Below are 14,208 nucleotides of genomic sequence, written 5' to 3' on the forward strand. Positions count from 1 at the left end.
AATACAATACAATACAATACAATACAATACAATACAATACAATACAATACAATACAATACAATAAGAAATCAGGCTGGAATTTTGGCCTGTCGCTCATGCTGTAGGGCTAACTAACAGTTTTAAACTGCAGGTGAAGCAGCCAAATGAAATTTAAGTTTTTGTTGTTGTTGTTGTTGTTTTTGGAAAGGCTCTCTTTTGGGAACCTGCCAGAGCTAGTGCGATTTTCCTAAAACTCAAGCCACTTCCCTGTGCAATAGGAAACGTCATTTTTATTAACTTGCCTATGAGATTTTCAACAATTTCACCTTCTTAGAGATTTGTAATTTAAAGATTCTGAAATTTAAAATGGGCAAAAAGGCTTAATGAAAGCAAGTAGCATTATCAATTTAAAACTCCTAACAGAGTTAGGATAAATAAACTGATATGTTTTATGTATCTAGGTACAATCAGGGGTACCAGATTTATGTAAGCCCTGTGATAAACATTAAAAATTTGCAACAGGCCAGGTGTGGTGGCTCACACCTGTAATCCCAGCACTTTGGGAGGCCAAAGTGGGTGGATCACCTTAGATCAGGAGTTCGATACCAGCTTGGCCAACATAAGTGAAACCCTGTCCCATCTCTACTAAAAATAGAAAAATTAGCTGGGTTGGCTGGTGTGTACCTGTAGTACCAGCTATTCAGGAGGCTGAGGCATGAGAATGGTTTGAACCCGGTAGGCGGAGGCTGCAGTGGCCAAGATTGAGCCACTGACTCCAGCCTGGGTGACAGAGTGAGACTCTGTCTCAAAAAAAAAAAAAGTTGCAACATTTTATTAATAAAATATTTGAAATTGGTGTATAAAATTGTATCTGTTAGGCCATAAGATATTAGTTAATACATCAATGTTTGCCTGACAATGAATATAATTAATAATTAAACAACTTGTCTCAAAAAATTAAGGATACAGCCAGACATGGTGGCTCATGCTCGTAATCCTAGCACTTTGGAAGGTCGAGGCAGGAGGATCACTGGCTCAAGAATTTGAGACCAGCTTGGGCAACATAGTGAGACCTTGTCAGTTAAAAAAAAAAAAAGTAATAATAAGGATAAAATGAAACTCTCTTCTAACTCTCCAGTATAAATTCCAATTATTTATTAAAAATAGAAGTTCTATTACTAGCAGGTTCTTATTTTCCTCTAAAACAGAGGTAATGTTATGTTGATTGCCTTTCCAACTTTCAAGGCTTAGTTAAAAAGGTAGAAGAGGCTTTTTGTGGAGTCGGAGAACTATAAACACCATGTGAAATCTTAAGAAAAAAGAGCTACTTGTTTCTTCATGTCTTTTGGTGTCTACTTATTGGCCTCTCATTGAAGAATTAGTTACCCAGGCAGGATGGTGCATGCCTGTAGTCCCACCTACTCGGGAGGCTGAGGCAGGAGGGAATCACTTGAGTGCAGTAGCTCGAGATCAGCCTGGGTAAAATGGCAAGACTCTGCCTCAACCTCAATAGTAATTAAAAAAAAAGAATTAGTTCAGATATCCTAGTTTAAGTATAAAAAGTATTATAATAGAAACTTAATATAAGTGGAATTGTGCACTATTTGTGTTTCTGTGACTGCCTTATTTCACTCAATGTCCTCAAGTTTCATTCATGTTCTTATATATTACAGAATCTAAAATAGTCAAATTCATAGAATCAGAGAGTGAAATGGTGGTTGCCGGGGGCTGGGGGAGGGAGAAATGGGGAGTTCCTAATTAATGGGCATAAAGTTTCAGTTAAGCAAGATAAATAAGCTCTGGGGATCTTCTGTACAGTATTGTATCTAGAGTCAACAGTACTTAAAAAATTGTTAACAGAGTAGATCTCATGTTAAGTGTTCTTATCAAAATGAAATTAAATGAAAAAGGATTTGAATAAACATTTATAGGTTTGCAGCTTTTAATCCTCACAATAATTCTGTGAGACAGATGCCATGAGACGAAGTACAGAGGGATGCAGCACTTTGCCCGAGGGGTGCAGTTGTGAGCAGCAGAGCTGGGGTTCCCACCTGGGCTATCTGCTTCCAGAGCACACTCGCTGAACACTCACTGTGCTAGACAGCACAGCCATAAATCCTGAGAGCCCATGATTTGTGGTGTTCCCTTCAGCAGTCTCTGTATTAGTCAGTTCTCATACTAATAAAGGCATACCCGAGACTCGATAATTTATAAAGAAAAGGGGTTTAGGCCGGATGCGGTGGCTCAAGCCTGTAATCCTAGCACTTTGGGAGGCCGAGACGGGCGGATCACGAGGTCAGGAGATCCAGACCATCCTGGCTAACATGGTGAAACCCCGTCTCTACTAAAAAATACAAAAAACTAGCCAGGCGAGGTGGCGGGCGCCTGTAGTCCCAGCTACTCGGGAGGCTGAGGCAGGAGAATGGTGTAAACCCGGGAGGCGGAGCTTGCAGTGAGCTGAGATCCGGCCACTGCACTCCAGCCCGGCGACAGAGCGAGACTCCGTCTCAAAAAAAAAAAAAAATAAGAAAAGGGGTTTAATGGACTCACAGTTCCACATGGCTGGTGATGCCTCACAATCATTAGGGAAGACGAAGGAAGAGCAAAGAGACATCTTACATGGCGGCAGGCAAGAAACAGTGTGTGTAGGGAAACTCCTCTTTATAAAACCATCAGATCTAGTGAGACTTACTATCACAAGAACAGCATGGGAAAGACCCGCCCCCTTGATTCAATTACCTCGCACCGGGTCCCTCCCACAACACGTGGGAATTACAGGTGCTACAATTTAAGATGAGACTGAGAGGGACACAGCCAAATCATATCAGTCTCTATCAAGTAAAAACTCATTTTCTTCAGAAAATTTTATTTTGGAAGACAGCTATCTATAATAACATTATTATTTTGTGCACTTCCAATAACTACGCATATATATCTGGCATTCTGTTTGTTTCCTAGGACTGCTGGAACAAATTACCAAAAAAGATTGAGTTAAAACAAAAATGTATTCTCTCACAGTTCTGGAGATCAGAAGGCTAAAGTCAAGGTGTTGACAGCCATGCTCTTTTTGAAGGCTCTAGGGGAAAATCCTTCCTTGTCTCTCCCAGCTTCTGGTAGCTCCAGGCATTCCTTGGCATGTGCTGGTATCACTCAAACCTCTGCCTCCATCTTAACAAGACCTTCTCCCCTGTGTTTCTCCTCTTCCCAAATCTCCTTCTCCTTATTAAGACACTAGTCACTGGATTTGCAGTCCACCCCTAAATCCAGGATAGTCTTATCTAGAGACTCCTAGCTACATCCACAAAGACCTATTTCCAAATAAGTTTATATTCACAGGGATGAAAGGAATGGTTAGGACTTGGATGTAGCTTTTTTGGATCACACTTCAACCCACTACAGACATAAAACTGCCTGCATTATTAATGACTTCTGTTAGAAAGTACTATTTCTGTGCTTTGACTGTTAATAAATTTATATTAATATGTAATAGTAATAGGCCTATTGTGCAGTATGTCATATTTTCTCCTATAGCTAGATCTAATAAGATCCATTTGTTTTGCAGCCATCAATAGAACTTCTGATAGCCAATATGATGCTTTAATTATGAGCAATTTGGTACCTATGTATGAAGAATTCAAAAGTAAGTATGTATTTAGAGTATTAATTTTGAAATAGTTAAGTGACTCCCTGAACTTCCAAACTAAACACATTTTTTAAATTGCAATTTGTTCCTGATATTAAGGTCATTATATTCTAATGGTTTAAATATAGGTACAGGAAGGATCCCTCACATAGATTCTTTTCAACTTTGACTTTGAGTGACTTGTTGCTAGAATTCTGATAATTTGTTTTTAACCCTTAATTTGATTACTGACACTCACTAAAAGTAAATGAAAGGTAAATGTTCATCCCCAGAGTAATAATTAGTCAGACAACATATGTGTTCTGATTATTTTTAACACTCGCTGTCCCATAAGCAACTCAGCCCTAGGGAGAAATTTGGAGGCATATTTAACTGTAATTTCAAGACTATAACTACAACAACAAAAAGCTATCATCAATGTAGCTGTTTATTTTTGCTTGTGAAGCCTGTTCTGGAGAATTACCCAATCACCATTGACAATGATTACAGCAGAATTTCATGCTATTTAAATGTACTTGTCTATAATAGAAAATATTGTCACGTTCGACTGAAGTAGACATTTTAAACACTTTATTATTTTATTTTTAGAAATGTGGGACTACTTCCACAGTGTTCTTCTTATAAAACACGCCACAGAAAGAAATGGAGTAAATGTGGTTAGTGGACCAATATTTGATTATAATTATGATGGCCATTTTGATGCTCCAGATGAAATTACCCAGTAAGTGTTTGACTTTTGGATTTATCAATAGGTCTCATGAGGGGAAATTCCAATATTTTAAGTAAAGCTTAGTACTTTAAATATTACATAATACATTCATAGACAAATGTTATTGTTGACTATTTTCAATCTAGGCTATCTAAATATTTAGGAGAAAACTTATATTGCAAAAAATTTAAACTAAGGGGCAAAGAAAACACTTCCTGGAAAAGTTTAGCAAAAATTTCATTTGGAAAATTGCTAAATTAATGGGCAAAGATAACATGAAATTTTGTAAAGGCTAAGGAGGTAGAGGAAACTTGATGTACTATCAGTGAGTATAAAACCAATCCAACAATAAATGAAAAAAAAGTCAAGTAAAGACTAAGGTAAATTTTACAAGAATAGTGAAAAGTCATGTAAAAACTAAGGTAAATTTTACAAGAATAGTGAACAATTCATAAAAGCATTTCCCAGGAGACAATGTAGGTAAATTTCATGATGCAGAGAACTAGTCCTAACTAAACTGTACATTTTAGTACTAAGCCTGGTCATAACAGGTTGCTAAGAATTAGTTTTGAATGCAGAGCACAGTAATAGAGTTTTAGAGAAGTTTCATCTACCATTTCTCTTTATTATCAAAGCATATGAAGGACCAAACTAAACAACTATACTAAGCCTAGATTATGTAAAGCAATGATTTCTACCTGTACCTTCTGATAAAGTAACATTTATGACTACTAAGTATGTGGCCTTTTTCTATTTTTTTCACCATGTCTTTATTTCAGTGTTGAATGAATACTGAATCAATATTTCAGTATTGACTCTATCTTTCACAATTTCTTAATTCGAGTAATTCTAACTTTGACAGCATTTTACTATATGCTAGGTACTTTTTAAAGAACTCACATATACATCAGTTAAACCGCAAAGATACCCTAGTTAGGGTCCATTAGCCCCTAGTTACAGTTAAAGAAACTGAGGTTAAACAACTTATCTAAATTCTGCAACTAATAAGTGGTAAAGCCAGAATAAGAACCTGGACAGCCTGGCTCTGAGTCCATGTTCTAAATCACAGTAATACATTTCTATTTATACCAGCTTGCATTCCTTTGGTGGAGTCAGATTTTGCACTTAAAACTTTTGAAAACACTTTCATGTTCATTATCTGAAACCAAAGTACTGTCACATCAGTTATATGGATTTATCCCCATGTCTACACTGTGAAGTTGATAGCACAGAATCACATCCTTGGAAAGCTGAGGAAACTCAGTAAATGATAGAATTAGAGGATGAGTGAAAGTCCAAACATTTTGTGGAAGTGCACGGCTGGAGGTGGAATCTGGGCTCCTTCATTCTCAGCTTCTGCTGTATTAGTAAACACTACTGTGAAGTATGAAGTCAACAAAACGAGGAAATGCAGGAGGCAGAATATCATGCTCTGCTTCTTTTTTTTTCTTTTTTTTCTTTTTTTTTGTAGTCTAATATGTTTTCATGTTAGAATGACCAAGCTTGGACTTCTGCTGTAATCTCTATTCTGGCTGATGGGAGTAAAAAATATGTAAGACTTTGAGGTTTTTATTCATTACTTTCTTTTACTATATTTTTACTTTGGCATTTCTTTAAAACTATATGAAGACATTTATTGACCTGGTGCAGTGTCTCATGCCTGTCATGCCAACACACTGAGAGGCTGAGGTGGGAGGATCATTTGAGCCCAGGAGTTTAAGACCAGCTTGGGCAACAAAGTGAGAAACCATCTCTATTAAAAAAAAAAATTCCAACGTACCATTAGAAGTAAATATATATATATGTGTGTGTGTGTGTCTTTACATAGTTTTTTTTCATATATATTTGCATATTTATACCAGCTTGTATTCCTTTGGTGGAGTCAGATTTTGCACTTAAAACTTTGCATGCAAGTTATTTAAAAAGTACCTAGCATATAGTAAAATGCTGTCAAACTTAGAATTATATGAATGATTGTTTTACATATATATGAAAAAACTATGTAAACACACTTATCACCTTTAGAAGCAAAAGTGTAATAACATCAAAACACGTTTTCAATTATGTTTTGTAAGACATATAGTGAACACTGACATTCCCATCCCAACGCACTACTTTGTGGTGCTGACCAGTTGTAAAAACGAGAGCCACACACCGGAAAACTGCCCTGGATGGCTGGACGTCCTACCCTTTATCATCCCTCACCGACCTACCAACGTGGAAAGCTGTCCTGTGAGTATGCTTTGGGAGGGTCCAGGACATGAGAAAATGAGTCAGAGCTCTTTTGGGCTCTCATAAAAGTGGCTCTAAAATGTATTTTCTTAAGTATTTCATGGGAAAAGTTGTAATACTTCATTTTTAGGCTTTTCCTTAGACTATTGATCTCTATGTAATTAATATCAATTTAAACATATATCTGCATAGTTGAACATATGTATACCTCATGTATTTTATTCATATGTTTTATTCACATTCACTAAGAATGAAAGAGATGAAATCTTGTTAATCTCTTTTTTCTTTTTTTATTTATAACATGAAAATTGTATGTGTTTATGAGGTATAGTGGGATGTTTAAATGCATGCATACTTTGTATACTGATGAAATCAGGATAATTAACATATCTACTACTTTAAACATTTATCATTTATTTGTGGTAATAACACTCAAAGTCCTCTCTTCTAGCTATCTTGAAATATACAATACATTGTTATTAACTACAGCCACTCTACTATGTAATAGAAACACCAGAACTTATTTTTATTTTGGTCACAAATCTTAAAGTTGTTCCCAATGTTATCACTAAATTAATATTTCTGAATGAGTATGTACATGTAAAAATTCCATCAACTTGAGCCATGAGGTGTGAAATTGATTATACACATGCACACACAAATACACACAGTTCAAGTAACATTCTTTTTTTAAACATCATTTATTAGGCTACCTCAAAATCCTTTTTGGATCAAGGCAGATTATATGTAAGTAGTTAATTCAACTTGCATATAAATTCCTTATAGAAAAAATATGTATCCTGGAACTTAGGTTTTACTAAAGTCATTCAACAAATATGTTGAGTACCTATTAAGCATACAGTATCATGATAGAAACTCTTTAGAATGCACAAAGGAGGAACACATTGTCCCTGCTTTTAAAGAGTTCATATACAACTTCAATTTATATATGAGATATAGACACACAATTTAGTCAGTCAACAATGCAAGAATTATTCTAAATACTAAAAAATAAAAGAGGTTGCAAAGTTGGGATCAACGGACAATTAATGTTAAAAGGATTTAATATTTGAAATTAAAATCACATTTGGCTGGAATGATCAATAAAAATTTCATAAAATAAGGTGTAAGTAGGGCTGTGCCCAAAGGATGGATAGAATTTGAGTATATTGAGAAGACTACGAAGAGTCTTCCATGGAGGGTGGGTATGAAGAATGAAGAGGATTTAGTAACTGATTGGATACAAGAGCCCCCACCCGAAAAGGAAACTCAAAGATGAATCAGATTTGAATGTTGATAATTAGGAAAAAGGCAGAAAGAGGAAAGTTAGGAATGAGAACTTTTTGGTTGGTAGATAGGATCAGCTAAAGCTAGGCATTTTAAGTTTGTGGAAATGGGTATTGATGTGGAAAGTCCCATAGGCAATTAGAGCCTGAGAATTAAAGCTTGGGATCTAGGCCAGATTGGGATTCATCTATATCTTTCAGGTATTCAACACATGAGTGCCTTCACCATGCTGTGCACTATAGAAGGTACTCACAATTAGAAATCCAGGAAAACATTAGAAGAAAGAGATAAGTGATGTAAGAGAGGGACAGATAAACTGCTATAGTAGGATTTCCAAGGAGAATTATTTCCTGACAGGGAGGGTGACATTTCAATTGGGTCAGGCAGATATGATTTTACTTGAGTGTTTAAATTGTTTAACGAAGGTGGCCAAGTTTAAAGGCTGAATAGTGAGCCACTCACTATTCTTAAAATGAGGAAGAAGAGTTTCTAAACATGAAACTATCAGGATACGTTGTTGAACTGAATCCCTTCCTACTTTTCCTGTCAGCATTTTATTTGGTTGAGACAAGGGTAAGCCATTATTCTTTACTTCCTCTTCCAATGACAGACATCAATGACTGATATGATGTGGTACTCTACCATGAAATCTGGATTAAACTGTTCGTTATTACAGAGGTTCTAGGTAGACATAATGGAGTGATTGCAATGAGTACACAAAGAAAAAAACATTTGCTATTCCTGGTCTGGGCCCTTTTGACCTTCTATTAGGACTCTTGAAAATGAATCTTAAGTAGATTTGTGGTCTCCTCTTCTCTTTTCATTTGTCAGTGTGCACTACTACCAACTTACTCATCTTAAAATTTAGTTTATATTTTGTCATAGCCTCTCACCCCAAAACTTTTAATTATGCTGAACAATAACAACAAAATACAAAGGAGCAAACAAAAACAACTTCCAGCCTGTACTTAAGTCTCTTCACAATTTACCCTCAATTGACCTTACAGGCTAATGTTCCAGGCCAACTGGAGCCCTTGAAATTACTTGAGCACATCTTGAGTTTGCTTACCTCATCAGTGTTGCCTATGTTCTTCTCTCCTCTATAATTCCCTTCTTTTCCATCTGCTAAAAATTCCACCTGGGAGTCAAGGTAAAGTGCAAATAATATGAAGCTTTCCTTGATTATTCAAAGTAGAAGTGATCTCTCCAAAATTAATAAAGCATCATCTCTATTGAATAGGACATCATCAGTAATAAATTGGACATATCCAAGATTTTGAGGAATTTGTAGTATAGTAATAAGAATGTGACATCTATACAGATAATTATGAGACAAAATGCAATGAGTATAAAGCAAACTTAAGCCAAGCTATGATTATAAAAGAGTTTGCAAAGTTAATAAGAGTAGCTGTCAATTAGATATGGGTAAGGAAAAGGCAAGATGAGAGAGAGGCAAAGATGACTAAAAATCCAGGGCATGACTAACCAGGAAATGTATACCACAGATGATCTTTTGTTTTGAGAAGGATGGATTTGCTCTTGGTGGTCTTCAGTTTGACAGACTAGTTGAATATTTAGGAGGATATATGAGAAATAGTATAAAATAGAACTTAAATACATGGATTTTGGAGTTGAACATCCTGGGTTCAGTGAATGACTTGGTTTCTTTAGGTAAGTATGTTAGTTTCCTCATCTGTTATATCTAATAAGGATAAAATATTCACCTCCTTTTATGAAGTTTGTAAAGATAAAACAAAATAATCTATATAAAACCCTAAGACTTCCCAATATAAAAAAAGGTGGCTATTATAAAGGAATCATATCTTATGATAAAGTTACATTCTAAAGTCAACAGAGGCCAGGCGCAGTAGCTCACACCTGTAATCACAGTACTTTGGGAGGCCGAGGCAGGCACATCACCTGAGGTCAGGAGGTCGAGACCAGACTGGCCAACATGGTGAGACCCCATCTCTATTAAAAATACAAAAATTAGGCCAGGTGTGATGGTGCATGCCTGTCATCCCAGCTACTCGGGAGGCTGAGGCAGGAGAATTTATTGAAACTGGGAAGTAGAGGTTGCAGTGAGTGGAGATCGCACCACTGCACTCCAGCCTGGCCAACAGAACAAGACTCTGTCTTAAAATAAAATAAAATAAAGTAGTCAATAGAGAGTGAAATTGAATCTCCCCTATATGCAAATCATCCAGAAAGTATAGTACATTCACAAACTGTTTCTTAGTAAGTCTAAACCAGCCAATATTTCCAATAGCATTTGGATAGGTAATTGTGCTTTGATGCACCTGATAAAATAGATGGCTTGCTTTAAACATTGCATTGTATGAACACTCTGTACTTTAAGTATTTGAATTACACAATGTACAGAAGTACTCCCACTATTAAGAGGTTAGAGGGAACTGAGATCAAGCTATAGGAATGATAGATTCACAATTTTGTCCCACACTTGGTATAAGGCATTAGATCATATTTTCTTATTTATTTTGTCCTTTCCTTGTTACTTTCATCTTTTCTTCCCTCCTTTTCCCTTTTCCCTCCTCCTGTCATCTTTGTACTGTTAAATTTCTGTCAGATAAATGAGAATGTAGCCATGAGTTCAAGTGACTTTCCTTGTAAGTTACTCAGCAGATATGGAAAATACAGATATGGAACTTGGAGGAGAAATCAGAACTGCAGATCTAGATTTGGGATTAAATCATGGGTGTGAAATACAATTGCCAAAGGGGAGAAAGTGGAAAGAAAAGATCCCAAATCAAATTGAGGAAAATATCTATGCTTCCAGGAAGTATAGTCATCTGAGGAAACAGAAGGTATTATCAAACAAGTAAACAGTACAACTGTGGATAACAAAGGAGGAAATTCAGAAGCCTGGGGTAGTTAACTAATTGAAAAGTCTGAGGACACCCCATTCAGTGAGGTCATCATTGACAAAGTAGTTGCATTAGCATGATAGCAGCAATCACCGGACTGTAGGGGCTAAGGAAAGAGAATAAGAATGTGGATAGGGCAGAAAAATGCTGAAATCAATTTTGTCTCAAAAAATGAGTTGTATTTTGGGTATATACAATACACTTAATTCTGTAACAGGTCATTTGTACACACACGTACCCCCGTCCACACACATATATTAATATCAAAGTATATTTAAATATAGCTCATAAAACTGTGTAGCCTATTCTGTTGGCATGGACTGGTGCAACGAGGGCAGTTGTCTACAGCTGGCTTCTGTTCAGATTAGTTGGTGCCAGCGACTTACTCAGTGTTAAATACCTTAAGTATCGTCTCTGCGTAAGTATAGTTTTGTGCTATGCTTTGTGGTCATTTCCCTGCAAATTTAAAAGAGGGAAGACTGCCAGGTACTGAGTAAACATTTAGTTGGATGGATGCCAAATAAGTCAGGAGAGAGTAGAGTCATATAAACCAAATGGGAGAAAACATTATGGAAAAAAGTGATCAAAGATATTAGGTGCTACTGAAATGTGCAATGGTAAAGGCAGAATAGAAAGTCTTTGAATTAGACTCCCATTAAAAGAATGAACTCAAACTAACATAGTGAATTTTTTTTTTTTTTTTTTTTAAATATTAGCTCACTTTGTGAATCTGACACAAGTGCTTTAGAGGTTAGGAACAAAAAGTATTTCCTCTTACACTTCCTCTGGCTCAGATAGTGGCTATCTGTATTAAGCCTGCATACTTAAACAAGTAAACCACTGCGTCGAAGTCAAATGAGAATCATGAAAATACAGTAATCTGATTAAACAAACTTTGAAACTTTCTTATTATGTGAAAAGTTAACTGAACTTTAGCAATATCATATGAATACCAGAAAATTATTCTTTATAATAAAGAATAAAGAATGTGATAGAAACCCATGTTTCTAAATTATTGAACTAACTTTCATATTGTAAAAACAATCCAAAATAAAACGGTCGAGAAATAACTGAAAAGATGCACAAATATAACAATAGTCAGCATAATAAAATATAAATGGCATAAAACACTATTTTACACCCATGGTTTGGCAAAGATGTGGGGAAACGGGAATTATCTTTCACTGCCTATGCAACTGTAAATTGGTATGAAGACTTTGAGGAGTGCTGGGTTTAATATCTGATAAAGTTAAAATTTAATGTACTCCGTCACGCATGGTGGCTTATGCCTGGAATCCCAGCACTTTGGGAGGCCAAGGCAGGTGGATCACCTGAGATCAGGAGTTTAAGACCAGCCTGGCCAATGTGGTGAAACCCCATCTCTACTAAAAATATTAAAAAATTAGCTAGGTGTGGTGGTGGGTGCCTGTAATCCCAGCTACTTGGGAGGCTGAGGCTGGAGAATTGCTTGAACCTGGGAGGTGGAGGTTGCAATGAGCTGAGATCACACCATTGCACTCCAGCCTGGGTGACAGAGTGACAATGTCAAAAAAAAAAAAAAAAAAGAAATTGAATGTACTCTATGGCCCAGCAATTTTATTAACATATCCTAGAAACTCATGCTCTTGAACACAGGAGGCATATACCAAGTTATTTATTATAGCATTATTTATAATAAAAATTTTATCAACATGAAATGAAAAATTTAATTGTGCTGCATTTAAATGAGGAAATATCAAACCACAGCTAAGAACAAGTCACTTAACAAGACCTAGATATATCACTATAGATTACAAACATTAATACCGAATGAAAAACAATTGTAGAATACCACTTATAATATTAACATAAGTTTAAAGACTCATCAGTACTGCATATTTGTATAGTGATGTACAGTAAAAGTTTGAAAAAACAGACTGGAATTCGCCCTGATATAAAGATGTTTAGTTCTGAACAGAGGAGCATTGGGGACTTAACTTCATCTGCAATATTTAATTTCATTAAAAAATTTATATCTGAAGTAAACATAAAAATGGATAAATTTTGAATACTGTGTTCTATGTTAGTTATAGTATACTTTGTACTTTTGTTTTCTTTTTCTTTTTAAAAACTAAATTTAGCTGTATCAAATTAAGATTTAAGGAGATAAATATCATTGGCAAAGAGACAACTTGTAAGCAATAAAAATATTTCTGTTCATGAAAAATACCGCCTTGTGAAAAAGAAAGTGTTGTGCTTTTCTTTTTCAGGAAGATAAATCGGAAGCTCTTTGGGTTGAAGAAAGATTTACAGCTCACATTGCCCGGGTCCGTGATGTAGAGCTTCTCACTGGGCTTGACTTCTATCAGGATAAAGTGCAACCTGTCTCTGAAATTTTGCAACTAAAGACATATTTACCAACATTTGAAACCACTATTTAACTTAATAATGTCTACTTAATGTATAATTTACTGTATAAAGTAATTTTGGAAAAATGTAAATGATTTTTTCTGGAGATTTATAAAATAAAGTTTTCTATTATTCCTTAAGTCCCCTAAAAGCCATAATTTTTATTATTCCCTTTTCTCTTTTTCATTTCTATGAATATGTATTATTTTAAAGTTATATTTTTCACACAGAGATGATGCTATCTTACACCTTCCCTTTTTTGTTGGGTTTTTAAACTCTAATCTCATGACAGATTATACCTTCCTTATTACATGTTTTATCTCAGAATCTTTGAATATATTTTTCTGCCCAGAATTATCTAAACAAAAGAGAGAACAAAAGCAGTATGTCTCACTTGGGAACTGAATCAGCTCTAAATCAGTTTTGTCGCAAAACTTTTTGTATTTGATTGGCAATACTGATTAAAATTTAAAATGCACAGAACTTTTACGCTGTAATTTCACCTGTAAAAACTGTCCCAACAGATGTGCTTGACACAAATGCATGAAAATGACATCTTTTATGATAGCCAAAAACAGAAAACAACCTAAAAGACTGGTTAAACAAATTATGAAATTTGTTTAAACAAATATTGTTCCATCTCTATAAAGAAAGAAGTAGATCTATATATATCTTGAATGTATCACTATTGTTAAGTGAGAAAGCAAGTGGTAGAACAATGTATGTAGCCTACTGTCATTTTTCAGGGGTCAGCAAACTTTTCCATAAGGGACTAGATGGTAAATTTTTTAGGCCATACAGTCTCTGTTACAACTACTTACTCTGCTGTGGCATCAAGAAAGCAGCCATAGATAATACAAAAAAGAAATAAGAGTGGTTGTTCTATTAGTCTGCTTTCACACGGCTATAAAGAAATACCTGAGACTGGGTAGTTTATAAAGAAAAGAGGTTTAATTGATTCACAGTTTCGCATGGCTGGGGAAGCCTCAGGAAACTTACAATCACGGCAGAAGGAGAAGGGGAAGTAAGCACTTTCTTCACAAGGCGATAGGACGGAGTGAGTGTAGCAGATAAAATGCCAGAC

At 35.6% G+C, this 14,208-nt stretch overlaps 1 protein-coding gene across 1 annotated transcript in view; it reads left to right on the forward strand.

The window, feature by feature from the left end:
• ENPP3 (ectonucleotide pyrophosphatase/phosphodiesterase 3) overlaps nt 1–13,604 on the forward strand; it is a 98,695-nt gene extending 85,091 nt beyond the window's left edge. The window contains exons 22-25 of the mRNA XM_023230655.1: nt 3,543–3,620; nt 4,212–4,344; nt 6,408–6,564; nt 12,986–13,604. Of these exons, the coding sequence (XP_023086423.1) occupies nt 3,543–3,620; nt 4,212–4,344; nt 6,408–6,564; nt 12,986–13,156 (539 nt within the window). The 3' untranslated portion in view covers nt 13,157–13,604. The remainder of the gene's footprint in view (nt 1–3,542; nt 3,621–4,211; nt 4,345–6,407; nt 6,565–12,985) is intronic.
• The last annotated feature ends 604 nt before the right edge of the window (nt 13,605–14,208 follow it).

The sequence above is a fragment of the Piliocolobus tephrosceles genome, chromosome 5, assembly GCF_002776525.5.
Source record: "Piliocolobus tephrosceles isolate RC106 chromosome 5, ASM277652v3, whole genome shotgun sequence".
NCBI lineage: Eukaryota > Metazoa > Chordata > Mammalia > Primates > Cercopithecidae > Piliocolobus > Piliocolobus tephrosceles.